Source organism: Poecilia latipinna, unplaced genomic scaffold, assembly GCF_001443285.1.
Source record: "Poecilia latipinna isolate Pla-1442-1.1 unplaced genomic scaffold, P_latipinna-1.0 Scaffold157, whole genome shotgun sequence".
Lineage (NCBI taxonomy): Eukaryota > Metazoa > Chordata > Actinopteri > Cyprinodontiformes > Poeciliidae > Poecilia > Poecilia latipinna.
The window spans coordinates 101,251-128,964 of record NW_015112773.1 but is presented as its reverse complement, the minus strand read 5'-3'; the positions used below and the strand labels follow the sequence as shown (position 1 = coordinate 128,964).

The 27,714-nt window shown below is 38.9% G+C and overlaps 1 protein-coding gene across 11 annotated transcripts in view; it reads right to left on the bottom strand.

Annotated features, from left to right (window-relative positions):
* The window catches only part of mecom (MDS1 and EVI1 complex locus), a 180,369-nt gene extending 154,331 nt beyond the window's left edge, over positions 1–26,038 (bottom strand). For 6 of the 11 annotated variants that reach the window (XM_015029538.1, XM_015029539.1, XM_015029547.1 and 3 more), the window contains exon 1: positions 25,582–26,037. In XM_015029538.1, the coding sequence (XP_014885024.1) occupies positions 25,582–25,618 (37 nt within the window). In that variant the 5' untranslated portion in view covers positions 25,619–26,037. Of the gene's footprint in view, positions 1–25,581 lie in introns of all 11 variants that reach the window. The other 5 variants (XM_015029544.1, XM_015029546.1, XM_015029549.1 and 2 more) reach the window with 2 other exon arrangements.
* Positions 26,039–27,714: the final 1,676 nt, after the last annotated feature.

Here is a 27,714-nt window from a genome sequence, read left to right as displayed (position 1 = left end):
AAAAAAAAAAAAAAAAAAAAAAAAAAAAAAATCTATGGGCAGATCAAGAGGCAGATGAGAGACACCACACCCTACAAGGCAGATAAACCTCAATGTAATTAATTATCAATGCCATCTGGGCTTCCATTAAACATATGCAGTGCCACATTTTTCTCTATGCCACAGTGCATTCATATAGTAATTCAGGCAAGAAAAGGCCCTTGGAACCAATTATTGAGTGTGTATTAATCTACATACTTTTCAGAAGATTTATGCTTAAAACATCCTTTTTGATAAGTGATACTCTATTTCTATAATCTATAATCTCTGTTTCATTTTCTGACATGACTGGCGAGAAATATTGCACTTTTACGCAATAGTCAAGGTTTTTGAGGTAGTGGGATACTGCTTCTTGACTATTTATATGATGGAAACGTACACTTTCAAAGTATATTTTTAAGACCAAGATGAACAAATATTACAAATAGGAAAAACACAGTGTCAGTGTGCCAAGGTGATGGGTGAATAATTTTAGAGCCACCTCACACTTCAGACTAGTTTGTTTTACTCCCTTGAGTCTAAACATCCACACCTCATCTACAATAAACAGACACCTCATAATACTGAAAGGGCAAGAGAAACTAAGCTGAAGTCATTCAAATAGACATTTGCGGTCCTATGTGTGCGTGCGTGTGTGTGTGTTTGCATAAGCGTGTGAACAGGAGGCCGCCATACCGAAATGTGCCTTTCAAGAGACGTTCCTTAAAAACTACTTCAGTGTCAATCACTTGGCCACTTATTACTCTAATTGGATTAAGGCTACAGTTTGGGCTTCTATATGCCTCTCTGTTTCTGGATGTGGCTATTCCAGCACCTCTAGCAGGTGACTTTGTGAAGAGGAAAGTTTTTTAATGCCTTGCATTAACAGATTTTTATTAAATGAAGATCATACAGGGATCATACAGGGTTTTTAAATGACAAAGTGACCAAAAATAATGTCTCTTTGGTCTTTGAGACCAAAGAGACGATATAAACGTCTCCGTTTGACGTAGAACCATCTCCGTTTAAAATATAAGTTCATCAGCTGCCCCTCAGCTAGCTCACACATGTACAAAGTCTGCCAGAATTAGCATTAAGTAGCTTTCAGAAATATGTCCCGCTAATCACAAACTGAATAATGTGACTCACTAGTTGACACTCGATTTAACAGCCTCTTCAACTCTTAAAGATAACTGTATCCATCTAAATACATTTTTACTGACCTATGGTATAGAAAAGACTAAACACTTTGAGCTTCCTTTAGCATCTAACAGGTTTATTCCTCTTCTGTGTGCCCAACCTTCTCTATGCCACTAATGCGACAGACTCCCCCTAGCGGTGGTATGTGGAAACACACTGAATAACTGAAAGAACATTAAAAAACTTAAAAGGAAGCACGACTAGTTATAAAAATAGACATTATTTGGGAGATATTTATCTCAGATGTAAAAACAATGCAGTAATAATACTGTAGGTTATTTGTTTATTATAAATTTTAATAAAATATTTTCACAGGGATGTCGCCATGTTTTTCACACTACAATGCATTCTGGGTAAATGACACGTAAGGATCCAACTGCCTGGCTCTTCCATCCAAAAACAGTGATAAGTACCGTTATTTAGCCTTTTTAATTTGAACCGGACCGCATTGAAAACGATCGGAACATAGAAATAACCAGAGATGATGAAGATGAGGAGGAGCAAACAGAGGAAGAGGAAGAGTTGGCCGTAGGAGCTGGTGTTTTGCTGCGGCCTTCAGCTGTATAATGAAACGAATGGCACTTACCTCTGGTCGATCTGTGTGATCCGGTAAGAACTTCTGTAGCTCTGTGTCCAGTTAGGTAACAGGGTATGAACTTCGTTCAGTGTCAAAATGGTTTTGACACTGAATGAAGTGTCACTGAACCGGTGATCTAGCTCCATTAGCATTCCCAGTTTAATAGCTCCATTAGCATTTCCAGTTTAATAGCTCCATTAGCGCTGCTTGTCTTTGACGTTTCTCCCAGTGTTTGTAGCGCTGTGTCTGGTTCGGCATCGGGTGTGCTGCTTAGAGTTCGGTGCGGTGGTAACAGCCACATCGGACACCGGACCTCCATGGTATCGGATCGGTGATGTCAATATCGCAGGCAGTATAGCTCCTGTTAGCATTTCAAAGAGCGTCCAGCTCTGCCTGTCTCAGCGGCAGCACGGCATTTATTTTTAACTCGTTAAGCTAGCGATCACCTTAACGCTACCTTACTGTTGGCTGTTGGAGCCTTCGTTGGTTCTGCTGGTATAAATGGCTCAAAGTGTTGTGGAGAAATGTCCAGGGTCTAGATCAGGTCCTTGTTGTGTTCCATTCCCGGCTCTCGCATTGCGCTCTCCTTTCTTTCATGTGGGGAATTATCCAGATTCTGCCTCAATTTTTATCGTTTATCACAGCCGATAGTGACACAGTGTGGCATTAAATGACACCAGTCAAACGCAATATGATAAACAATTACTGGGGTAAAGTTAACATTCCAGCGTTTACTCTGTAGACTCCCGGTACAGAATGGAGAATTATGCGTCATCAACCCAGCGATGAAAAAATGGCGACCTCAATCGGTGAAAAATACAACAAAAAATGTTAATTTTTTAAAGAAATTATAAGTTTTGGTGTATAAAAAAAGCTATTTTTTAAGTAATTGGAAAATTGCAACATATTTAGGCCAACATGTTCAACTAGTCGGGGTTCCTTTTAAGAAAGAAAACGAAAAATAGTTGGGGTTGTTGCTATTAAAAGAAATAGTTGACAGCTGTGTATAAATTTTCTTTTATTTCACAATTATATGTGACTATGTTGCTCTATCAAAAAAAAAAAAAAAATCCCACAAAACTACATTCCTGTTGAGGGGAATAAATTTTGAAGTACATCAAGACAGATAATTGCATAATATATAAAAGAGAATCTGTCTTTTGCATTAGCAAAACAATATTCTGAAAACTACAGTATAATTAAAATAATTGTTTGGAAATAAGGAAAGTGATGTTTTTATTTTTATAAGTGGCTTTTAACAATCTTCATCTTTCAACAAAAAGATATTGGCCTTTGATTCACAAAATTAAGTTCAACACGGCTGCTTTGTGAATTGACAACTGTCAAAAAAGCACATAAAACAAGTTGTGGTTGTATGAAATGTTACAGCATAATGAGACAATTTTCAGATTACATAGCAGGATTTTAAGTTGATGTTTCAGGCCAGTAAGTTAAAGATTTTAAGTCTCCACTTCATGAGAGAGCATCAGTTTTGTTTTGTTTTGTTTTTTTACTTCCTACAAATTTGATAGTTTTCAGCACCCTAATGTTTGTACTTTTTTAAGAGACACCTGCACATATGGAGACAAAGTTTCCTTAATGGTATCCCATATGTCCTCATCTCCCCACCTTTACTTCCTTTGCTTCTCTTGCAACCTAAAGGTAATTAGTCTCACACACCTCCTCGCTATCTTGACACTTCAACCCCTAAAACCTCATATCCTCCACACACCTTTGCCTTCTTTTATGGCCCATGGTTGTAAAATTTTGCTTTGAATAGCAAATATAATTAACCTCCGTCTCCCACTGTGGTTTCTTTTGCAAATACATAAGTTTGGTGTTAGACTGCACATCCTAAAGGCTGACACAACTTTGTTCAATAAGAAGCACTGTAACAGGCACACACACAAACTTTAGAGGCAGACGTGCAGAAGAAACAGACACATCCATTCATGAACTAACAGATCATCTTGAAGACATTAGATACAAGAAGGTCTGCTTCATGCCCAAATACACAGAGGGGAAAAAAATGAGGTAAAGAAAGAGGCAGTCAAGTGGTAAGATAGACATATCAGAAGACGGTCAGCACAGAGGCAGATTGGCCAATTAGACAAACACACAGAAAAAGATCATTCCATTACACAGCGGGACTGACATGGCGGCGATTGAGACAATGGACTGATTCAGTGCACTGCAGAGTGTTTATGTCCCCCGTCAGTCTGCATCACCAGTGTCCCCCTGACCGCTCGCAGCTGACAAACCCTCCACCCACACACACCTCTTTGACTTTCTTGCCTGAACTTGATGTACACACATGCTCCTGCTTTGCTTTCCTCGTATCATGTCCGATGTTGGCTGTGGGCAAGAGAGTGTATTTGAGGAAGAAAAAACATAGTGAGGTTGTGTGCCGTTTGTAAAAAAAAAAAAAAAAAAAGTCAATGAATTAATTACCTAATGGGCTATTTATGCATTTATTTAAAGATGATGGGCCTATAGGCAGGACACACAAGTTGTGTATGCATTCAGCTAAATCTGTGCTGATGACTGCATTATCAAACTTTAGCCTTTGCTTTTTCATATCGTCTTGCTCAGTATGAGTAGAAATAAATTGAATATTTAACACTACATTTACAAAGTGGATCCAAGGTTGCTTACATGTGGTTAAAATTCCAGTTTAATATATATATATATATATATATATATATATATATATATATATATATATATATGGTCGCTTAGATCCACTTTTTTAACACCTAAGGTCATACTTATCCTGTATAGGATATACAACTGAAAAACAATAATAAAAATGTGTCTTGTTGCATGAGGATTAACTTGGGAACTTTTGCCCACTCAACCTTGTTAAGCTTCTCTAAATCTATCAGATTGCGAGTGTATCTCTTGTCCATAGCCATCTTTACTAGTCATATTTTATTCTAGAGTCTAGCAAGGCCAATTTTAAATTTAATTCTATTTGAGTGAAGTCAGTGTTATCAATTTTGTTCTAAGTTCCAATTCACGCTGACTCTGAAACCCAACACCTTCGGCAAGCATCTGACGTTTCTGGGTGAAAACCAATTAGTGTTTGGAACTGATCTTAATTTCTGCTTTCCATCCTTTGTTTGAAAAAAAAAAAAGTATAATTTAATCCAGATCATGATGCTGTCACCACCATGTTTTACAGTAATGTGCAATTCTGTTTTTGTGTCAACAATACCTTTCAGGCATGTGATCTAAAATTTAACTTTGTCTTCCTCGCACCTTGACATCTTACAAGCTTGTAAGATATTTTAGCTGAATGTTTCCTTAAGAAAGAAAAGTAATCTTACTTCACATTCTAGACATATAAAAATGGGCAGATTGTTGTTGGCTGAAGAACACAACCAATACGTGTCGGAAACTCTCAGAGTCCATCTGTGCCTCCACTGGCAGCTAACATCTGATCCTTTGATCAGATTTGGCAAAATATGTATGGATGTTATAAAGGTATCATATTTATTCTAATTATTGGTGACTGCTTTCACTGTGCTACAGTGCATAGTTTCCAACTTGGAATCTACGGCTTCTAAATGGGATGCAAATTACAAAAGAAAAAAAGAAAAAAAAAGAATCCTTCAACACAAGTTGAAGTTCAGGTTAATTTGTTTCACTGCTATTGACAAGTGTGAACTTGAGAAATTAAACATTGAAAATGAATCAAAATAATTAGTTTAAAACCAGATTACTGCATACCTTTATTGATGATTTTACATCCATTATGTCTAATTCTATTTATATCAGTGACATTTTAAGTAGTGTGTAAATGCCGCCGAATGAGTTCTGTTCATTATCCTGCATTTTCACACCCGTCATCCACCCTATTCCTCCTCCTCCAACTCCCCTTCTCCATCTTTTTGATGCTGGCATAAAACGTAGCAAAAGTTTTTGCTAAAGCTGGGTAATGAGGCAGACCTTTGACCCCACCTTGATGACTTCCATATCTGTGCATGTGCAGGGAAATATGTGCAGATCTGTGCGTGCCTGCGCGTGTGCGTGTGTGTGGCTGCAGCTGGCAGCTGACAGCGACATGACTAATGAAGGCCTGGGACAGAAATAATAGGTGGGAATTATAACACAAAGAGGGTACAAGTGCAAAGGAAGAGGAAGAAGAAATGTCGGAGGAGCGGACAGAATGAGGAATAGATTGTTGAAAGGAGGAAAAAGCGAGGGCAGTCTTTAGGAAACGGAGCCCAGATTAAAAAGTTTTCATGAATAGTTATAATATAGAGAGAAATAGAGGAGTAGGAGCAAAACAGTTTGCTATTTTAGTAACAACTTAAACAACAGCTTTAATTATTTGATGAAATATTGCATGACAAATACATAAATATTGTGACATTTGTTTGCAAATGCTGGTTAGTTAGCCAGCAATCAGATGAGATAAAGGATAATATGAAACAGGTCGACATCACTGCGCTAACCCAGGTACATCTGAGCTAATGACATACAAGCTAATGACGGAAAACAAGCTAATGTGGATCGGTGTTGCTTAATTATTTTATATTTTGGACACGGAAATAACAAATCTCCACACTTAAAGTCAGACTCCCAAACATGCTTTCCAAATCGACAGAAAGAAAAGACAAGCTAAGACACGTGATCCTTCAACAGAAACCAGACTTTCTGGAGGAGCACAACCTGGACAGCACATTTGGGTGTCTGGCAGCACCCGCCCACAACTGTCACACTCCAGGTCAGAGGTCACGATGTGTAGACAGAGCAGAGCTTTGTAATTATGCGAGATAAATACAATCATCAAGCACAGGAAGTCATTTTCCCTTCAATTTTACAGGCTTAACCTTATCAGAAAAACTAAACTGTTGACAAAAACATTGTTGGAGCATTTTACAGTATTAGCAAAAAATAATTCCTGCTTTCAAAGTAGCAAGTGTACAACATGCTCATATCAATCTGATATGTAAGATTCTGACAAACATGTGCTATGGGAAAGAAAAACAAGACCGGAAAGACTGAAGAATATGTTCCATGAGAAAGTGTTGTGATAGGGATGCTATCATTCTGAAGAGGTCTCTTTGCTGAACATCGAGCTCCGTCTCAATACAACCAGCGTCCACAAAGGCCCAAGTGCAAACTGGACCGTCTCGACCCATTGACACAAAGCATGGCGCCAGGACAGCAGCAAGACGCATGGACGAACAGACAGAGGGACCCTAAGACAGACATCCTGTCTCAAACCACAAATAGATACAACAATTAAGCTAGGTCTGGTCATTTTCATTTCTCTGACCTCTGCCCTCACCTCCCACACATACAGAGACAAATTACTGCTGCTGTTGACTTTGACCAACGATTCCACTGCCAACGAATATGCAGTGTGTAGGCTGAGACCGGGGACATAAATCATACGTGTATTTAATCTGTAATGATGACATACGACATGACTCTAAATGTTATTTAGATGCTATTCCAGATCTGGGTGTTAAGGGACATCCAGAAGTGCCTAATTCCTCCTTCGGTCATTATTGGGGATAGGACTTGTATTTTATTGTTCAGTTTTAAAGATTTAGTTTTCTGTGAATATTTAATCAGTTACGTTTTCTTTTAAAACTTAGAGCAGACAACATTTGCTATAGTCTTACAATACCCAGGTGTGATGGCAAGCTTGCATTGATAAATATTATGCTTAGGTCTTATTTAAATGGGTTTTCAAAAGCAATAGAAAGCGCTCTGAACCTAAGATAGTTAGTCGCAAATTACAAATGAGAACATTTTTCAATAGGTGATGTATCAGGATCAGCCATGAATTTTGGCGTTTACAGCTGTAATTCAGAGAAACTTTTTATTTTTTTATTTTTTTATTTTATTTATTTATTTTTTACATATATTGAAACGTATTTTAATTAGGTATTTGTGCCAAAGCATTTAAAGCCAGCCACAACCTATGACAGTCTGACCCCACAGAATGAGACCCTGGGTAATAAATCATATTACCCATCGAAAACAACTACTGCACAAAAACCTCTTAGTTTTTTTTTATAGCATATTTATTGTTAAATCTATACAAAGCATATATTGTGGGCTATGTTCATCAGTCTTTTACAAGCTGCACTCAGCTAACATACACCACAAAAAAATAAAAAAAAAAACATCTCTTAAATAAATTTTGCAGAATCCCTTTTGAGATATACAATGTTGCATCTAAGACAAATCCTTCAATGTTTCCACCTTTGTAATTGTAGGGCAAATATCCAGACTTTGTTTTCTGCCACTCGGCACCTGTTTCAAAGCCCCAGAGACGGCTGGTCTCCTGGCAAAGCAAAATCTGAATTGCATTAACACCCAAAGAGCATTTCATCAGACCCAACAGAGCCCCATTGCCCAAGACACTTGTAATAGAGTTTCCTCTGTCACAGGCGGAAAAAACATTTAAACCACCCTTTTGGAAAAGAAAAAAAAAGTGGTTTACCTAGTCCTGGCTGCAAGGAAATGTGCTGCTGCAACTGATCAAATCAGCTCAAACAAATTGCATTTGTCAAAAGAAGGATCAAATGGTAGCACCCACAACAAACATATTAGCAGCCGGCGCTACGCAGCATTCTCTTGGCAGGCTGATAGGATTGGATTAACGAAGTAACATGGAATAGGAGAAAAATATGTTTGGAAACCCAAACTGACTTTTGCTTCCCTGATGCTGCGCTGCACATCTGTACACTGAGGAATCTTAACAACTACAGATGAAGAAGATGTGATGGATTACAGTGACTTCAGCTTATTACCAATGTCATCATAGAAATTTGGATTAAATGGAATATACTTAATATTTCATAGTACCACACCTTTGGATAACTGACAACTTTTGAAGCATTTCTCAAGCTCCTCTAAAAATGATCTGAGAACAAAGATCAACACTTCTGTCCATTATTCCCAATGGGGGAACACATGAATTCTGTCATGTATAGCTTTAATGGGAAAAGGAGATATTTCTCTGGTTTGTTATTAAAATAAACAGAGGCCGAGATGTCTGCTATGTACTCGTGTGTGAAAGTCAGGGGGAGAAAGAGAACGGGAGAGACTAAGGGGCCTGACTGTCTGACAGACAGGCAGGCAGATGGACACAAACTTGGCATTAGGGAATATGTTTCTGCCAGAGAGCAATCCATAAAGACTGAAGGAGGCCAAAGGCCAGTCGCTCTGTAATGAGTCATCATCACTCAGTGGTGTCCATGCTGGGATGGTTCGAGTGTGTGTGTGTGTGCACGCGTGTGTGAATCATTGTCGGGGAGGGAGAGCCAGTGGATCTGCCTGTAGATAGTGTAGTAAAAACAACCAGTTTAGCTGCTCCAGTCCTCTGGGGACACAAGGGAGACCTTCTTGTTGTTTTATCTGGCCAAATACTGTCAATTAACCCTCTCTTAAGGCTTTTCTAAGTCACGGAAAAACATGTCTGAGAAGGCGAAAATGATGTTCTTGGTGTGAAATAGAAAGGTTAGTGCATATGGGATTCCGTTGGTTTGGCATCAGTGGCGTTCGGCTTCCTGAGGCTCGGTAAGCATTAACATGGCGGATGATACTGATGTTAGGCTGCAGGGACATTTAGAGAAATATTTAGATTTTGACAATTGATTTTATTTGTACATCCACTTAAACAAAATCCAAAATTAAAATGGAGTCGCTAAGTGCCAACATACTGTAGGCGCAGTTACAAACTCCATCGCTTTGGTCTCAGTCAAGCTGCTTTGGCAGTCACTGTGTCTTTGTATATTTATGCACGTGCACATGCAAGGGGGCCATGTTTTCTGTTTCTGCAGTATTGGATGAATACCTCTACTTCTTGGCAACTGACAGCCTGTTTGTCATCCAGTCCACAATCAAGAGCTGACCTTCAGCTGCATAACTACTATTATCCTGCCATTCTTCTCCCTCTCTGCACCCTTCATCCTCGAATTCCCATTGCCTCTCTAACCCTATATCTTTCTCAACTGTACCTCATTCTACTTCTCCTTCACTTTTTTCGCCCCGCCTTTGTCATTGATCGCTGATGCGACTGGCTGACTTCGTGCTCTGTAATAACCTGCAGTGGTAACCAGCCGGCTGTTCCTCTTGGACCCCCTTGTAGATTGAACTGTCAGATGGCAGCGATTAATGGCTGGGCGGAGGGACACGGACTCACACCTGCAATGTCCAAGCTGTCCTGCTGATCCTCTGTCTCATTTTAGATCTTTCTGGCTAAGTTAAATGTCTAAATATTACAGGATGCAGGAGCTGTTTTTTTTTTTTTTAAAGATCATTCTCCAACACGCATGACCAAATACCTTCATTTTGTCAAGGCAAAATGAAGGTAAAAGTTGCCAAAATTGTGAATTTAGATAAGAAATTATTAAATTCAGTTGCCCCTGTCTGTATTTGCTACTGTGGACATTCATCTTCTTGACTCTTCATCCCTTAACAAGAAATACCTGAGAAACTAAGATTTGTTGTTCCCTTGCCCAGCAAGGGGTGGATTGTTTCGTCTGGTTTGTCCGTTTTGTTAAGCTCCAGAGGGCCTGTGCGCCTGTCTCGTGTTGTGCTTGGCTAGCAGTCTGCTAACTGTCAGCGCAGTATCTCCTTACACAGATGAAGAGAAAGTTTCCAAACCATTCCCAAAGCTTTTGCTCCCTTGTTGCAATGCTTATCCAGGGGAACCGACAAGAAAACTGCCGCTTCTCATCCCGACTACCGGCATGCAGGGGAGAACAATCAAACAGAGGAACACAGAGGATAAATTTCCAGAATGGTCTGAAAGCTTTATAGCCCAATGTTGCACATGTTATGTTTAACTATATGTATATAAAAATGTCATTGCCTCCCCAACAATGACATTTGAGAGGTGAACATGAGATTGGGTATTTAAAGATTTTATCATAAACTCTGAGTAGGCATTAAAAATTCATCTTTGATTCAGTTTTTTTTAAAAGCATCAACAATTCTTACTATGTCCTCCATGCACTGCACCTTCATCATTTAAAAGTGTAAGGCAGTGATAAGAACAAGGTTTTGTTTTGTAAATGTATTAAAAGCAGCTCTGTCGTGCCATTTATCATGTCAGAAATCTGACGTCCTATTGTATCTGTGATTCAGACTCTTAATTTGAAGGAACAAAGATGTAATTCTTCCATTGCTTTGAAGTGTTACAAGAGTTGGCTAACATGTCTTTTGAGACATGTTAGCCAACATGTCTCAAAAGACATGTTGGCTAACATGTCTTTTGCTGTCACTCAATTTTTTGAGTGACAGCAATTTGGATAGTCATGAGACAAAACAAACAGCGGCAAAGCCACCGAAAATACAAACAATTTGCTGTCACAACTAATTAACTAACCATTAGGAGCTAACGATGCTAGTATTAGCACATCCTTTAAGTCTCACTGTTTGCAGCAAGAAAAAAGGGCAATTTCAGAGTTGATCAGTCAGGATTGGGTTTAAAATGTTTAAAATGTTTAAATGACATTTCTGAGTCGCGTGTAAAATTGATTGTTTGTCAGTTGAGAACTCTGGCTAAAATTATTAATCCATGGCGTTGTTACAACTCAGCTGGATAACTGTAATGCACTTTAAGTGGAGGCTAATGGGTCTTCAGTTCATCTTCATATCTTTGAAAAAGCAAACATGCATTATAAATCTTCCTCCCATATATTTGTTGTGTACTTTGGTCAGTTTGTGAATTACTTTATGATTAAGTTGTATTGGCTTTTCACTTTACTGACTGGGTTTATACTGTAGCATTCATTTAGGAGTTAAATTAAACTAAAATTTGTTTTTGGCGTTCAGCTTATTATCAACTAATTGTTTTACCTTATGTATTTATTATTTGATCTTGTGTGGTTGTTTAAACTGCATCATAAGCAAAACTAGATTGGAATTCTAACAATTTGTTACAGAAAATGGTTTCAATGCTTAATCTGACTAGGATAATGTGTGATCTACTCTACTGATATGTATCTCTACGTTAAATGTGTTCAAAAGTTGATTTATCAAAAAAAATAAATCTCATAAGACACGACTTATCAATAAGGGACAAGCATACTTATATGAATTTACTGCAAATTTTACCTTTGTGTAGTGACAGAAAAATAGATTTACACTGAAAAGGAGCAAGGAAACAAAGAGGTGGATATTTAAGAAAAGGGCAGATGGCCTTAAGAATCAAAGATGGTTAAAGAAAGATTAAAAAGATAACACATAAAAAGTAACGTGAGTGCAAAAGGGAATAAAAACTCATGCAAAACTAAAAAAATATCAAAAGAGAGATCATGAGAGAAAGAAATCCTCTGAACAGTGAACATGTGAATATCAGGCCAACAGGGGTTTGGCGTGGTGTTTGAAACTGAGATAAAATCGATTAGCTTGTCCATTGACCCAGTGAGCACAGTGCCCCCCGCCCCTCCGTTGCCCCCGGTCTTGCTGCAGGCTCTGACTGAGACGTCCGGGTCCCCGGGGATCACATGTGGATGCTGAGGTGAACAAAGTGGTGGCCTCCTGTCAAACCAAAGTCCTCAAGCACCAGCAGAACAACAGACCATGAAGCAAAGCTTTGCTGCTTTTTGATTCCAAAAGGACACATTGAAGATGGAGCAGCGACTGATGAAAGAGGCAGATTTTAGAATAAAGAACTGCTGGACTTACAGTTGGAGCAAGGAAGAGTCTGATTGCTGAAGCACAAAACTAACGCTTTTGTTGTTTGCAGATTTAATCTTAGCCTAAATATATGTCTCTTTAGAGGATTGCTCGTGTTCGTCATTGGTATGTGTTCTCTGTAAAACTGCAGTGCTTATCAAAATTAACTTTAGATGGTTTGTAGTTTATATAACATAGCCAGAGAAAATAGTTGTCCAAGTGCTCAGAGTGTTGTTCGGAGCAGTGTCTGATAATGAAGTGCATCAATGGAGAATGGACATGCAATGCAGTGGAGATGCAATGCAGTGGAGATGTATCAAATTAGGTCAGGAAATAGCTCTGGAAAAAACGCACAACTGTAATCTGGTTTTAATGTCATAGTAAGGTATAAAAGTGTGACCTGTTACTGTTAATGCATAGCTTTTTATATTATACCACCTGTGTTGATCCTTCTAATAAATGTCTGGAGAGGAATTAGCTGACTCTCATCTCCTTAATTAAACAAATAGTATTTTTTTGAAACCCAACAATTACAATGGCTAAACATGATCTCACTGCACAGAGGTTTCAGTCAGCAGGACACAAAACAATTAAACAGCAGTTTATGTATGCTGCTGCGAAGACAGTGATCAATACATTATACGAAAATCAATGAAAACATGCAAACTGGCTCAGAAAGCAGCCAAAGGCCAACAGAACCACTAAAGGAGTTATACTGGCATGTTCTAGTTGTGAGAACAACCTGATGCATACTTTATACCTTTATCTCTAAACAAAGAAAGTGGATTGTAAAACCAAACTCTTGTCTCTCAACAAAAACATCCAGGCCCAGGATGCATGGTGGCTCAGTTGGAAGAGCGTGTGCACCACGTCCAGAGATTGTAGTTCTCGGTGACATTGTCTTGGATTTGACTCTTGGTGGTACTGTTGGCCTTTGGCTGCCTTCTGAACCAGTTTAAATGTTTTCATTGATTTTCGTATAATGTGTTGCTGCATGTCTTCCCCTTCTCTCTCAAATCTAATTCTTGTCTCTCTACTGTTCAATAAAGGCCCACCAGTACCAAAGAAATCTTTAAAGAAAGAAAAAGAAAAAAAAAACAAAAACATCCAGACTGAGCTGAAATATCACCAAACCTTGTAGGAGAACGTCACGGCAATAGTAAAATACGGTGGTGGTACCAAACATGCTATGGAACTACATATTTTCAAATGGAAGTAAATGTTTTGTCAAGCTATATATTCAACGGTTGTTAATATGAGACAGTCACACCCAAAAACTTCAGTTGTCTGCTAGAAAGCGGAGATTGAATGGAGGTTTTACTTTTTTTTTTTATCAACATGAATCCAAATCGACACAAGAACAGCTTCATAAAACAAAAATGAAGGTTTTTGCATTCCACTATTCCAGAACTAAATCTATGTAATGACTCGAAGAGAAGCTTCTGACAAGTGATATCCTTAAAACAGATTTAGAGTAATCTCACAAAGTAGAGGGAGCAAAAATGATTAAGTCAATATGTGGGATGTCTGTAAACTCAAACCAATGAAGATTGATGCTGAAATTCAAAAAGTGCTTCAACAAAATATTACCTTAAGTGTACACTTTTGGATTTTGGAAATTTCTTTTGCAATTTCCTCCAAACTGATTTGTTTCTTTTTCAGTTAATTTGAACAGGACAAATGTTTCATAAATTATTTAAAAGGCCCGTGTATACTTTTCATCTCCACTTTTCATATACAATTAAATATTTATTGAAAACTCTACAAACACCGACAGAACAAATTCTTTACACCTGCTGACAGAGCCTGTAACCCCTCCTTATCATTTTACCAACTCCTTTTCCTCTCTTGATTTCCTCCACAGAATAACTGAGTGGGGAGCAGCTCTTTGATTCCCAGTTCATTGTAGTGTATTTGACCTTGAAGGTCACAGAGTGGAAAGAAGTGTATGTGTCGCCATTAAGCTCTTCTCCGTGTTAGAATAATATTCCTCCGGTGCTTTTAGGATGCTAACACTAATCAAAACAGGACATCCTGAAGAGGGCCGTGCTCTCTCTCCCCCGGCCCCGCTCGTCGGCCTTCTTCGTGTTTTTGTGTTTGCGGAGGAGCGACAATCCCAGGAAGCGGTGAGGAGGGTTCATCAAAGCTCCAGGCGGGGGGCCTCGGCCAGAGGACTGCTGGTATGTGACGGGGAAAGGAATCTCTACTGTCCTATTGTTCCCTTGTTTCCTAGGTCTCATCACACGCTGGTGCATCCAGTTCACACACAGGTAAGCGGCACTAATCAGCCCCGCATTCTTTTCCATGTTCTTTCCTTTGCCACAACCCTGGATGACCGGCAGCACGTGTGCACGGTGCACACATCCACAAACAGCAAGGAGCCGCATACATAATTAGGGAGACATCCAGGCAGATATTTAAGGGCAGGGATGTGAATTTTCCTTTCCTCAGAGAAAAACTTGGATGAGTAAGGACAATACTGGACCAAAAGTGTCACTAATGATAACAAGGTACTCAGCCAAACACAAATAATCTAGATAGTTGTGGTGGAAAGTCAAATAAAAACATACGCCTGAAACAGAAATATTTTGTCACATTGCAACCACAATTTGCAATGTATTTTAATGGGATTTTATGTGGCAAACCAACACAAAGTAGTTTATAACTGAAGTAGTAGAATGAACTTCAATTTTTTTTTTTACTAAATAACGTTTCTAACTAAATAACAACTAAACTAAATAACAGTACCACAAAGACCACGAACCACTGCAGAAAGGTGAGGAAGAAAGAAAAATTATAAACACTATCTTAAGCTATGAACATCTCCCAGATCACTCTTCAATCCATCATCAAAAAATGAAAAGTAATAGCAAAGGAAAACCAACCAAAACAAGGCCAGGAGCAGAGAGGCACTGCACCAGTCCATACCCCTGGAGGAGTTGCAGAGATCCATAAAATCTTGTTTGTGCTTTTCCTCAAGCCATACCAAATGTGACCTAGTGAGAGAAACTTAGAGGAATATGCCCCAACAGATAGCCTACATAGACATGGCCATTTACCTACATTGATAGTAAGAAAGCAATGAGGTAAAAGACAAGATCCGATGGAAAGAGCAAGTCATTGACATGCTTTTCCATGTATGTGGCCTATATGGGGGAATAACGGGAAGAAAGCCAGTGTTGCAGAAAAGCCAAATGAAGTCCCGCTTAAAAAATGCAACACGTCATGGAGGTTACGCAGCCTGGTGATGGCAGCAATGAGTGTAGAAAAGCATATCTTCAGCATGGGCAGGAAAGCTAGGCCAATCCCAGAAGTAAACCTGTTAGAAGCTACAAAAGATTTGAGACTCTAGCAGAGGGTTTACCTTCCTGTAAGTTTTTGTTCAGTAATTATAAGCGTAAGAGCAGACCAACAATCGAATGGTTTACTTTAGAGCATATTAATCTGTTAGAACAGTTCAGTCAAAATCTAGACTTCATGCCGAATGTGAAAACCTAGGAAACACAACAATTGGTGTATACAGACTCTATCCATCTGTTATAGCTCAGCTTGAAAAAAACAATACAAATACTGTCTCCAGATATGTAAAGCTGACGGAGACGTATTCAAAAATACTTCTAGCTTTAATTACAGCTAAAAATCTGAAACAAATTTCTGACTTTTCTTTGTAAAAGGTTTTGAAAGCAGTGTATCCTTCTCTCTGCACTTTACCAGACACTGATTTGTGGTGGCCTGTCACGTAAAATCCCAACAAAGGCAATATGACAAAATGTGCAAAGGTTCCCTGTATCCTACTGAAGTTGAGATTGTGTTTCCAAACTACCATTACTTGCTTTGCAGATCTCTGATCATTTCTGCTCGGGTAGCTATCTCATTCTCCACTTGATTGTTCATTGCTATGACCTCTTTAAAAACCTTCTTGTATTATTACGTGAAAGTTCTGCAGTCCAACCTTCGTGAGGAGGACCTCAGCTTTGATCGCCTCCCCCCTTTATACTCCCATCCTGCAGAGGTGAGAGGTCATCAGGTAAATGAACCTCAGGGTGGAGCACAAGGAAGGAGTGCAAGTTACAGCAAAGATAAAAGGTGAACAGAAATCAAATAAGCATGACCTTCAAACACATACATGAAAACAGTATCCCACTTCTAGTTTCCCCGTGTGAGCTTATTTGTTCCTTACTAATAATCTAAAATGACGACCCTCTCATTACCTCCTTTCATTGGTCCAAGCAGCTCCACCCAGGGAGATCCCCAAGCGGTGCTGGAACACGCTGTTATCACCACATTCACAAAACGATTGTTGGGTAATTCCTGTTTATAGCTATGCGCTCCCTCTGGTGTGTAAGCACTGTTTTCACAGTGCTTACACAGCCCTCCAGGACAACCATCAAAATGTGTTCACAAGCAAGGAATTCCATTTAATCCCGTCTGTAGGCATAAAGTTGTTCCTACCACTCTTAAAGAACACTGATCACTTCCAAAAACGCGCAGAAGAATCAATAAAGCCTGCTCAGCTGGAATAAGGTAAACACAAATCAGTTTTCACATAAAGAAGAGGCCAAGGTGGCTCTAGGCAGCTCAGCTGGTAGAGCAGACGCACGATGTGCAGGAGCTACAGTCATCGGCGGAGTCGTCCTGGGTTTGATTACCAGTCTCGGGCCGTTTGCTGCATGTCTTCCTCCTCTCTCTTCACCATGTTTCCTGCCTATTTACAGTTCAATAAAGCCCTTCAGGGTCAAAAAAGAATAAACGAAATGAGGGACTTGGAAAACACAAAAGATTTGGGGTTGTGAAAAGGTATTTGCTTGCTTACGTGTCCACTCTCTTTCTTCTCATTTGTCACACTTGAATGTTTCAAGTGATCAGAGTCATTTTCATATCAAGCAAAGCCTGAATAGCTGCAAAAAGCATTTTTAATTAATTTTAACTTTCCAACCTGTTGCATTAAGAAAAACTAACTGTTCCATAACCCTGACAGCTGGTTTTGCTATGCTTGGAAGAAACAAACTGCCTTTAAACATTTGTGACAATTGAGACTTTTACGTCACCGTGGAGAGAGACGTAAATTGTTGTAAAACAAATAATTTTACATATACATATAATTTTGTGTGTGTGTGGCACATGCTGGTTTGCTTTCTCTCATTGTCCTAATGAATTCTTCTTTAGGGTTTTAATAGAAGACCATTATTCCACCAATTAAAGCAAGTTCCAGGTCCCAAAGCAGTAAAGCAACCACATATTGCCACCTACCATCATCATGTTTGACTGTTGGTATGATGTACTTTTTCTGAACACCAAGATCATCCAAAAAGTTCTAATTTTGTATCTTCACTCCAAAGAATATTTTCCTAAAAGTTTTAAGGTGAATCTTAAGTAAATATGAAACTTGTCTTTGCGTTCTTTACACCCAGCAGCATTTTTGGTCTCACATGCATGTCATTTTGACTTTTCTCTTTCTTTGTTGTCGAGCTGTGAGCACAGCTTTAGATTTTATTCTGGATACTTTGTGACGTTGTGAATTACAAGTTCATACTCTCTCGGAGAATTTGTAATAGGCCGGACACTCCTGGAATGGTTCGCCGATGTTCCTTGTTGTTTTCGTTATTTGGTATTAACTCTCCCTGTGGTTTGCTGGAAACCCCAAGCCTCAGAAATGAGTTTGTAACCATTTCCAGACTGATGGATGTTACTGACTTTTATCTGTTCTTAAGTTTCTTGAGATCAGGACATGATTTGTTGGTTTGTGAGACCTTTTGGCCTGCTTCACATTGTGTAGGGTTGTTTGGGTTTTTCTGGGTTTGTAGTTTGGTTTATCTGTTTTCCTTAGTTATTCTGAATTTGATTAGACCAGCTTTGTTTCTGTTTTACTTCAGTCCAGTCCGTTCTTGGTTGTTCTAGTTAAATTATGTTTATTTCTTTCCCTGTGCTTAGTTGTTTTTTGTTTTTTTGTTGTTGTTTTTTTTTTTCATAAAATTTGAAGACCCAGTTCCCCTGCTTGTGTTTGCTCTTCCTCTCTCCATTGTGCCTCTCTCTTTCCTCTCTTTCTCTCTTACTTTCTCTCTCTATCTCTCTCTCACTTGCTGGTTACGTCCGTTATACCTCATTACTGTTCCTTGGTCTCTGTGTTCCTTTGCTCCCTGTGTGTTCATCCCAACATATGTAAGAGTTTTTTGGGATTTCAATTAAACATTAATTTATCATATCCATCAACTCTGGTTTGCACTTTGGGCCACTTTCTATCTATACACAACATGACACAAAAAATGTTTAATATATTTTTTCATCTTTTTATCTTTGAATCCATAAGGCAGCAAATACTTTTTCATGGCACAGTAAACTGGTCATGCTACATTTTTTTCACCTATCATGTAAAACTAATATCATGACTGCAGCTGCAGTTAATATCAAAGTGCAGCAAACAATAATAAAAAAATAAAAAAAACACATTTCAAATCATGTTTTGCTTTCCTTCCCATAAAAGCCCTCAACAAAGTAATAAAGTAACTGATGGTTGTTAGCTGATGTGAGACATGAGGCCAGAGTGCTGGGCCCTGTTTCTACCACCTTCTCCAGGTAATTGATTGGTGCACATAAAATGATTGAGATCCTTTAATTAGCTAACAGAGGTACAGACTCCTCACAGCATGCCAGAGGAGTGCTAACTTCACAATCCCACTGCAGCAATCGCTGCTGATGGTGAAAGTGCGCCATCAGCAATCTGCTGACGTTATATCTCCTCAGACATCATAACGACACACAAATCACTTTGATGGAAACTTTTTTAAACTCAGCAATCTGCCATGAATCGTGCACCAGTTTGTGATGGGAAAGCGTTGGCACGCCTCACATTTTGCAGTTTGACCATTCAGCTTGAACGGTGCTTTTTGTTTAGATGTGTGTTAAAACTTGCATGTAGATACTACAACAGAATAAGCACACAGTTTCAAGAAAACACACACACACACACAATCTATAAAAATATGTTTAGCCTGGGACAGCTCTGTTGATAATGACCTCAGCCTTGGCACTGCGCTGGGCCAGACCAGACTGCCGACAGACTGGAGGCTTTTGTGTTGACTCCCTATCTCTAACTCTGTGACCTTTGGGGGGGGGAGAAGAAAGCAGAATTGCTTTTTTATTATTTAGAAGGGGTAAGGCTCGCTCATTGTTCTGTATTGGTACAGTTTCCCTGCTGTAAACACACACTGGTTCCCAGGCTTGACATGTTGCAGCACAGCTACACCCCCACCACTAAGGGCTGCATCCAGCCCTTAGTGTTCCCACACTGGCCTGTCTGGGTCAGAGCATCATCACCACCCTCCCAACACAAATACACATCATCACCAATATCCAAACACTGCATTTTATGAATTATGAAATTCCCCCAGCACATAATAGCGTATGATCTCGGAGAGACGGAACTGCATTTTGAAAAAAGGGGAGTAAAGACGGGGAAGAATCCCCCGGGAGGGATCCTTGTGGCTCAGGACAGAGGCCATCCTTCAAATGGGTGACAACAGCGCCCAAACAAACCACTAACCTCATCAGCTCTCTGTTTATAGCCTGAAGCCTGATTCCTGGACGACTCATTAACATCAGAGACCTTCCAAAGGAGCCATTTTCATACATTGTTGATAGATTAAAAAGTCCTGGGTCTCACAACAACTGACCGTCAAAAACTGCTGCCGCAACACTGTGCACAAGCCCATAAAGAACTAATTAAATACATACCATAAAGACTCCTTCCAGATATGCGTTTGCACATACCTTTAAACATATTGACATGCACGGAGCAGGGTTTAATAGTCTTAAAAAATATTTATTAAACTGTGGTATGAACACCACATGCGATACCTGTGGTGCCTTTAGTTGTACTCAGTAGAGACTTTGGTATTTATTTGCAAAATAAATAAAATGGCTGTGAAAAATGGGACAGCAGTGGATGCTTTCCATTTGAATATTGAAACCAAACCTCTGACTGGAATTACATCAAACCCAACCTAACCTGATCCACTTCCAAGTCACAAAAAACAACACTAACTTATATGTTTAGTGGCTTGTCTACCTGCTGAAGCCAATATAAAAATACTGCAGCACCATTTACTACAAGTCATTGCAAAGTATTATGTGTGAAACACTTAGTGCGTACAAATCATTACTGCATCTATGCAAATAATAAATGCAAGGAAGCCATATTGAATTTTGAGCTTTGGGTTGGTGAAAAACTTCAACAGTCTTTCCTTTAATAATGTCTGTTGGGTTTTTTTTCCAAGTCACACTTGGAATTTTTGAAATGCATCGTCAAAGTCAATGTGTAAAAAACATTTTATTTTGCTTCATTGCTGTTGACATAGCAACTAAAGACAGACAATGGAGCCAGTTAATTTTTTTCTCTGATCAGTGATCGGCAGGTGAAATACAAGAAAATGTATTTCCTGTTAATCAAATGTATTGAAACTAAGAGCATTACCACCTCCTATCACAAAAGCATCAACCAAGAGCATGACATTTGGTTCATGTTTTATTTGATGAAACATTATGAAGGTTAAAGCATAAATGGGCAGGATTTTTGTAATTCCTTACAATTATTCTCTGTTTTCTCTTTTATGACTAAAACAAACAACAGCAACAGGAGCTTATTATAACAAGGTATGTTCCATGTTAAAATGATCATGTTTTTGACTATTTTTTATGGAGGCATCCGTTTACGCAAGAGTATCAATTCATATACATAGTTCGCTTAATGTACGTTTATTTGTTTGGATATCACGTATATACGACTGTTTATTATCTTAACCGAACATTGAAACTATCAGGAAAATCTGGAGGCCATTTGAGTTAACATTATTTAGCTGCAGAGGTCATTTTCTTTAAGTTTTTGGCTGTAGTCTGCAAAATGGGGAGTGTCTGTGCTGGACCAATGGCTTGATCTATACCACAGGTGTCAAACTCCAGTCCTGGAGGGCCACTGTCCTGCAACATTTAGATGTGCCATTCAGCACTACACCTGAATACAATGAGGAGGCAATTGAGCCATTTGACTCTGGTGTTTTGTACCTGTGGCATACCTAAAAACTGCCAAAATGTTTATTATTATTATTAGTATGTCTTGTTGGTGACTGAAGCCTGTTATGATGACTTCAACACATTTCTTCAGACAGGTTGGCACAACTGTTAATGCTGTCCAAAAATGTTTCGATAAACTAACTAATTTCTTTAGTAATTATTTCTGACTGTTTTATGCTTTATTTTGTAAAACGGTTGGGTAGAGTAATTTAAATGAATATGATGGTGACACACACAGGTGAGTCTGATTAGTTTTGCTCACACTTCTTTTTAAACATATGTATTTATTATCCTAATGTTTCTGCTATATTTTTGTTTTTCCTTCCAGGTTGGAAGTCTTATTCCTTCATGTTGGCGAAAACAAGAGCAGCACCAAAGACACTTCACCATCAGTGATCACATGACCATCTATGGCTGCTTCCAATGAACTTTCAAAGCACACTTCACCTTCAGTGCAAAGTACCATGAATGTATGACCTTTGTTGTATATTGCTGTCAGTGCTGTTCGATGTTTTGAAATAAAAGTAGATTACATACTGCAACTGGTGCTGTGTTTTGGTAGATTCAAGCAGCATCTAATGTCTTTTAAAATGAATTTGGGGATTATTGATGGCCAATAGTTTCTGGGAAAAAAAAAAAGGTTTTAATTGCTCTAGTGGCTTTTATTTGGTAGTAAATTGACAAAAAAAAAAAAAAAGAATTGGGAAAGGAGAGAAGGGGAAGACCAGGAAGCCAACCCACGACAGCCGCATTGAAAACTAGAGCCTTCATATGTGGGTTGTGCTTAACCCCTGCGCCACCACAGCACACTCTGCCAGTAGTATTTTAAAACTCAGATTTCTATGTTGATATATACTTTACATTGTTCTGTGTTAGATTAACACATTCATAGTGTTAACTTTTGACAAAATACACTAGTGTTGAGTAAGTCAACACTGATGTGTGTTTAATTTCAACTACTGTGAGTGTTGATTCAACTATATCACAAATAATACTTTCAAAAGTGTAATTTCTACAACATCCAGAGTGGACCAATATAGACACTTTCAAAGTGTTGAATTCAATTCTGTAGGAGTTGACTGAACACTTCCAATTTTACTGTGCAAAGAAAACTGGAAAACGGCACCAGCCAGTAATAACCTCTGAGGTGCATCCTAAACACAAGCAACAGGAAAAGTCTATGCCCTGTGTTATTGCAGTGTAATCATGTATATTTACAGACGTTGTATTAATCTGGTCAAAAACTAATGCGCACTGTGTAACCAAATTTGTTACAATTAATAAAAAAAAAACTCACAAAACGATGCAAATACTGTTATATATCACTTGGAAGAATCAAACAAAAAGAAAAAAGTCATTCATGCGTTTAAAAAAATATATCAAGTTCAAACCCCGATTTATCTGAAGGACATATAAGGCATTCGTATTTATGCAGCTTTGGCACGAAACAGCACAGGGACAGAGAGCGCTGCTCCGGGACAGCAAGCGCCCTTTAATGAGCTCTCTATTTCACTTTCATCGCGCCGGGCCGCTCCTCTCACCTTTCAAATGGTCCGATCTATTAAGCGTTTTAATGAGCTCCGCCAAACAAACGCGAGATGCATGGTCCATTGAACAATCCATTAGAGAGGTTGACGCGCTGACGGACGCGACACACGCTCTCACTAGCATAGACGCGCCTTTTCTCTGCCAATCAGAGATGTCAGCTGTTAAGATAAGAAAATGGACAAGAGGACACAAATTCCGGAGATATTCGTATAACAACCGCTGCATCTACTTCTTAAGTTTTCTTATTAGGTTAATGGAAAGTTTCTTAAAAAAAAAAAAAAACAGTTAATAATTTTAACCTTTTTTTTTGACAATAAAAAAACCCGGTGATATTTCTGAGACACAAATGTGCTGACTTTTAATGAGGCCCAGGAGGAGTCACTTTAGACCACCCTCCTCCTCCCCCTCCTATTCCTCCCTCTTCACCGCGGGGTGCGGCCCTGTTCGCCTTGGCATTACATGCAGTGGGAAGTTTTTCTGTGGCGCACCGCATCACATCTGGACACGCGGACTAATCAGACAGCCTCCATCTATCACGCTTACGTTTACCACCTCTCCATCACCTTCTCTATTACACCCCTCTTTTTTTCTTCTTCTTTTTTGCCTAATCACACGACTTTTCTGTACAGGAGGGGAGGCACTCACTGAACGCATTTACCAGCAGAGCCCCTTATGAGGGGTCTGGGAATTTAAATATTCACCGCTGACACTGTGCAGAGCTGGCTGAGGGCCAGGGTGGGCCCGCTTCGTCCTGTTCCTCTTCTAAAACATACCAGCAGAACTCTTTCTCTTTCTTTGCAAAAACATAATCGTTATACTTATTCATCTCTACACGAATAATATATATATATATATATATATATATATATATATATATATATATATATATATATATATATATATATATATATATAAATGATGCATTTCTACATCCAAAACATCAGCAAACGAATTTTAAGCTCCCCCCCCACACACACACACACACTCTCTACTTAGGCCCCTGTTAATGTGCCTGATGTGTTCTGTATTTATTTAATTAATTGACAATTTATCACCTTTTTTACTGCATTAGATATGAATGAATTCTTTCTGACCTCTGCTCTATTGATCATTTCAAAGTAAAAATCAAATAGAAATCTACTTTCAACAAGAGCAGAATAAATGTTGTGGTTAGAGTAAAAATGTTAACATTTAAATCAAAAATAAAAAGTGTAAGTCGGAGTCATCTGAATGCTTGTTGTTTAGAGGGAAAACGTATTTTTTTCAATATTAAAACGTTCAAGGTGCATGTTGCAACTTGTCTTGCCCCGAGCAACATCTTGTGGAGAGGACATAAAAAAAAAACGATATTAACTTTAAATTGTGGTTGAAATGTGATATATGAAAAGACGTATAAATGAAAACGTCACCTGACGTGGTTGAAAAGGATTGAAAAGTTGTCAGGGTCATTAGGTTTGTACAGAAAGTCTGGAAGAAAAACTCCAACTGGGGATGTATTTTTTCTGAGTTAAATAAAGACAGGGACAGATCAGCCTGAAATAATAATAATAAAAAAAGATGCCCTGATGGAGCGTTCGGAGGGTAGCAATTAAAGACACAACAAGAAAGCAACAATGCCACACCCGCCATGAATCAAACTGAAAAATCTGATTAAGAGAACGTCAGACTGGAATAAAGCATGCGCCATAATTTATTGCCGCAAATCAATGCCTCCGCAGACGCACCGTTCTTCTCCTCACATATAGCTAATTGGTTGCAAGTTCTCAAATCGATTTTAATCCGAAATATGCAACTTTTATCATTTTAAATAAACATGCCAAGCTTTTGATTTACCCGAATTATTTTTTCTGCACATAAAAAGAACAAACAAGAAAAATGCAATAACGAGATAACATGCAAATTAAAGTTTGTAAGTTCCGGAGCTGTGCATGCAGAAATGGAAAGTGAGTTAGGTCATTTTCAAGATCGCACGAACTCTTAATGTTCATTGTTTCAACTCGAAATCAACTTGTTTTGCTCTTCACCCTCGAAATATTATCTTCTCATTTCTCGCCATTTACTTCCTTTTTCCCCAAAAACTTTCCTCAGGCAGAAACAGAGGTGCGCAGCAGCAGCAGCAGCAGCAGCAGCGCAGCAGATGCAATAAGCGCCGATGCTCAGCACACGGGACTTTTTAACTCTAAGCTACAGCGCCCACTACATGCAAGCAGAAGCGCTAAAAGCGGAGCGGACGCCTGGCAGAAAGTTCTCTCGTCGCTCCTTCAACTTTTTAACTTTTTGCTCTTCCTCTACAGTCGCTCTGACTTTTTTTTTTTTAATTTCATTTAATTTTTTTTTAATGCCACTTCACAACCACATCGTGATGTGTTCTTTCCTACCGGGAGAAAGACAGGATTACGCGCTTTTGTTTGGAGATGAAGACGTTACAGAAAGTACGAAGTGGTAACAGCGACAACTTATAGATATATAAAATGGCATTTTTGAGAAGGAAAAAAAAGAGAAAGGGATGTTGCACCTACTCGTGGCCAGTTTCCGCGCCCTGCCTTTGGACCTCATGGTGCCAGTCTCTGCGGCGTGGGTTTTGTTTGGATGTTTTCTTGAATCTTTTTTTTTCTTTTTTGTCCTCCTTTTTTGATTTTTCTCTGTCCCCCTTTTCTCTGGGTTTCTTGGTCCAAACGCACTATCTCTCCGGCATTGTCAGTCTGGACACCTTCGCACATGCGCACAGCGCGGAATCTGCCGGGCAGCATGTGCCAGAAAAAAAAAAAAAAAAAAAAAGTTTGAGACGATTTATTACTTTGATATTGGACTGATCGGGTGAAGATGTGTGGGGAAAGATTCGAGGACATCTCGTTCCGTGCTTATTTCTTGAGATGAGAGATAAATAAATACAGCTCCTGGTTCTTGTGCACATCGAACTTTAAATTAACCTACAACTGTAAAAAAAAAAAAAAAAAGAAAAAAAAAGAGCGAAATGTTTCAATGGTGAAAATATCTTTAACAACACTTTTTAAAACTAATATTAGTTTTAAAATATTAGTATTAATATTAGGGTGTAATAAGTTAATATTACAGACGCAGTTTTGGTGTCTTAATAAAAGGTTTTCAGAATGAAGACAGGTATTTTTTTTTCTGTTTTTGCAGACTCTAAGATCTATGATACAACCTAGCCCACCTTCCCTCTTCAAATTAAGTCACATTAATCAACGTTGTCTTAAAAATGACAGATGCGTAGTCAAAGCCATTAAGAGGGTCCACATATTTTAATTGCGTTGTAATCACTGAAGCACTGGAAATGAATGAAAACTTTCCATCCATTTTTTTAAATATGAGAGTTCTCCTTTTTCCCCCTTTTTTCTTCCTCGTTCGCCTCCCTCTACATTCTCTCTTTGCGCAGACAATTGTTCATATGCTGTTCTTTTAGTATTATTGGCCATTTGAGACGTCTCCGCTTGTGTGTTAATTCCATCACTTGCTAATTGCCACAGAGCTCAAAAAGGGTGTTTTTACGTGATCTGACCTGAAAAGGGGGCAGATCCATTAAGAGAGGAAATCTCTTTTTTTTGTTGTTTTTTATTAGATTTTTCACGGTCGGTTTTGTTCCTTTTTTTATTGTATACATATAATAACTATTATTTTTAATAAGGAATTATCTCACTCATAATCGGCACAGCCACGGAAATCACAGTCAACCGCCGTTCATACATCATAGACGCATAGGATGCAGACACTACGTGCCATTCTTGTTGCCGCTACGGCCTTCTTTAACGAGTTTGCCTCAGCCTATTAAAATACAGCTAAATCATTATCTCTTAAAGGTGTGGCTTGGCTGCCTAGACGCATCGACGGGATGTAATTAAAGTAATTGGCAATTAATGACATCAGCTGGAGATGCTGCTGACGGTGCAAACGCGAACTGCTCAGCCCCCACGAGAGCTGAAACGGAGACAGAAAGTTCCCAAAAATGGGGTGGCCAGGTGGGGGGGGACACACATCGTGGGAACCTGAAGCTTTAAAAGACGTTAAGGATATTTATTAGGTTGTTGGGAGAATGATGGGCAATATGTGATGGCGACAAAAAAAACACAAATCAACAAATACCTTTTTAAGTGTGTTCAATCACGTTTTAGATTCATATCAATAAAAGGTTATGGATGATACGGAAACTGGCTGGCCAAGTGGGGCAGGAGCTCTGGGCAGCATAATTCAGCAAAGGGCTGAAAAGCCCTTGTTGGCGCCTCTGGACTGCCATAAAAAATTAGCCGCCAGTTCCACCTCAGATAATGTCTGCACCCTCAGCTTCCATTTTATATCTGACTTTCTCATCTGACCGAATATGAAAGTGCAAAATTATTTTTTTGCAAGTTATTCTGTCTTCTTAATAAAATAAAATAATAATTAAAAAAAAACTATAGCGCTGCCTCCCAAAATGTCTTTATCTGATTTGCAGCTCGAACAAACTGGAACTTTATATGCTGTTGCACCTCTGCTGTAATAATATTAATGATGGGTCTGAGAAGGTGGCGCACCGCGCGCACGCACAAACACAAACTCCCACCCAGGGTGGGGGGGGTGGGGGGGGGGAGGATAACCGAGGGAGGGGGTTTAACTGTAGAGCGCTCAATTAGTCTGAATAGAAACAGTTTTCATTC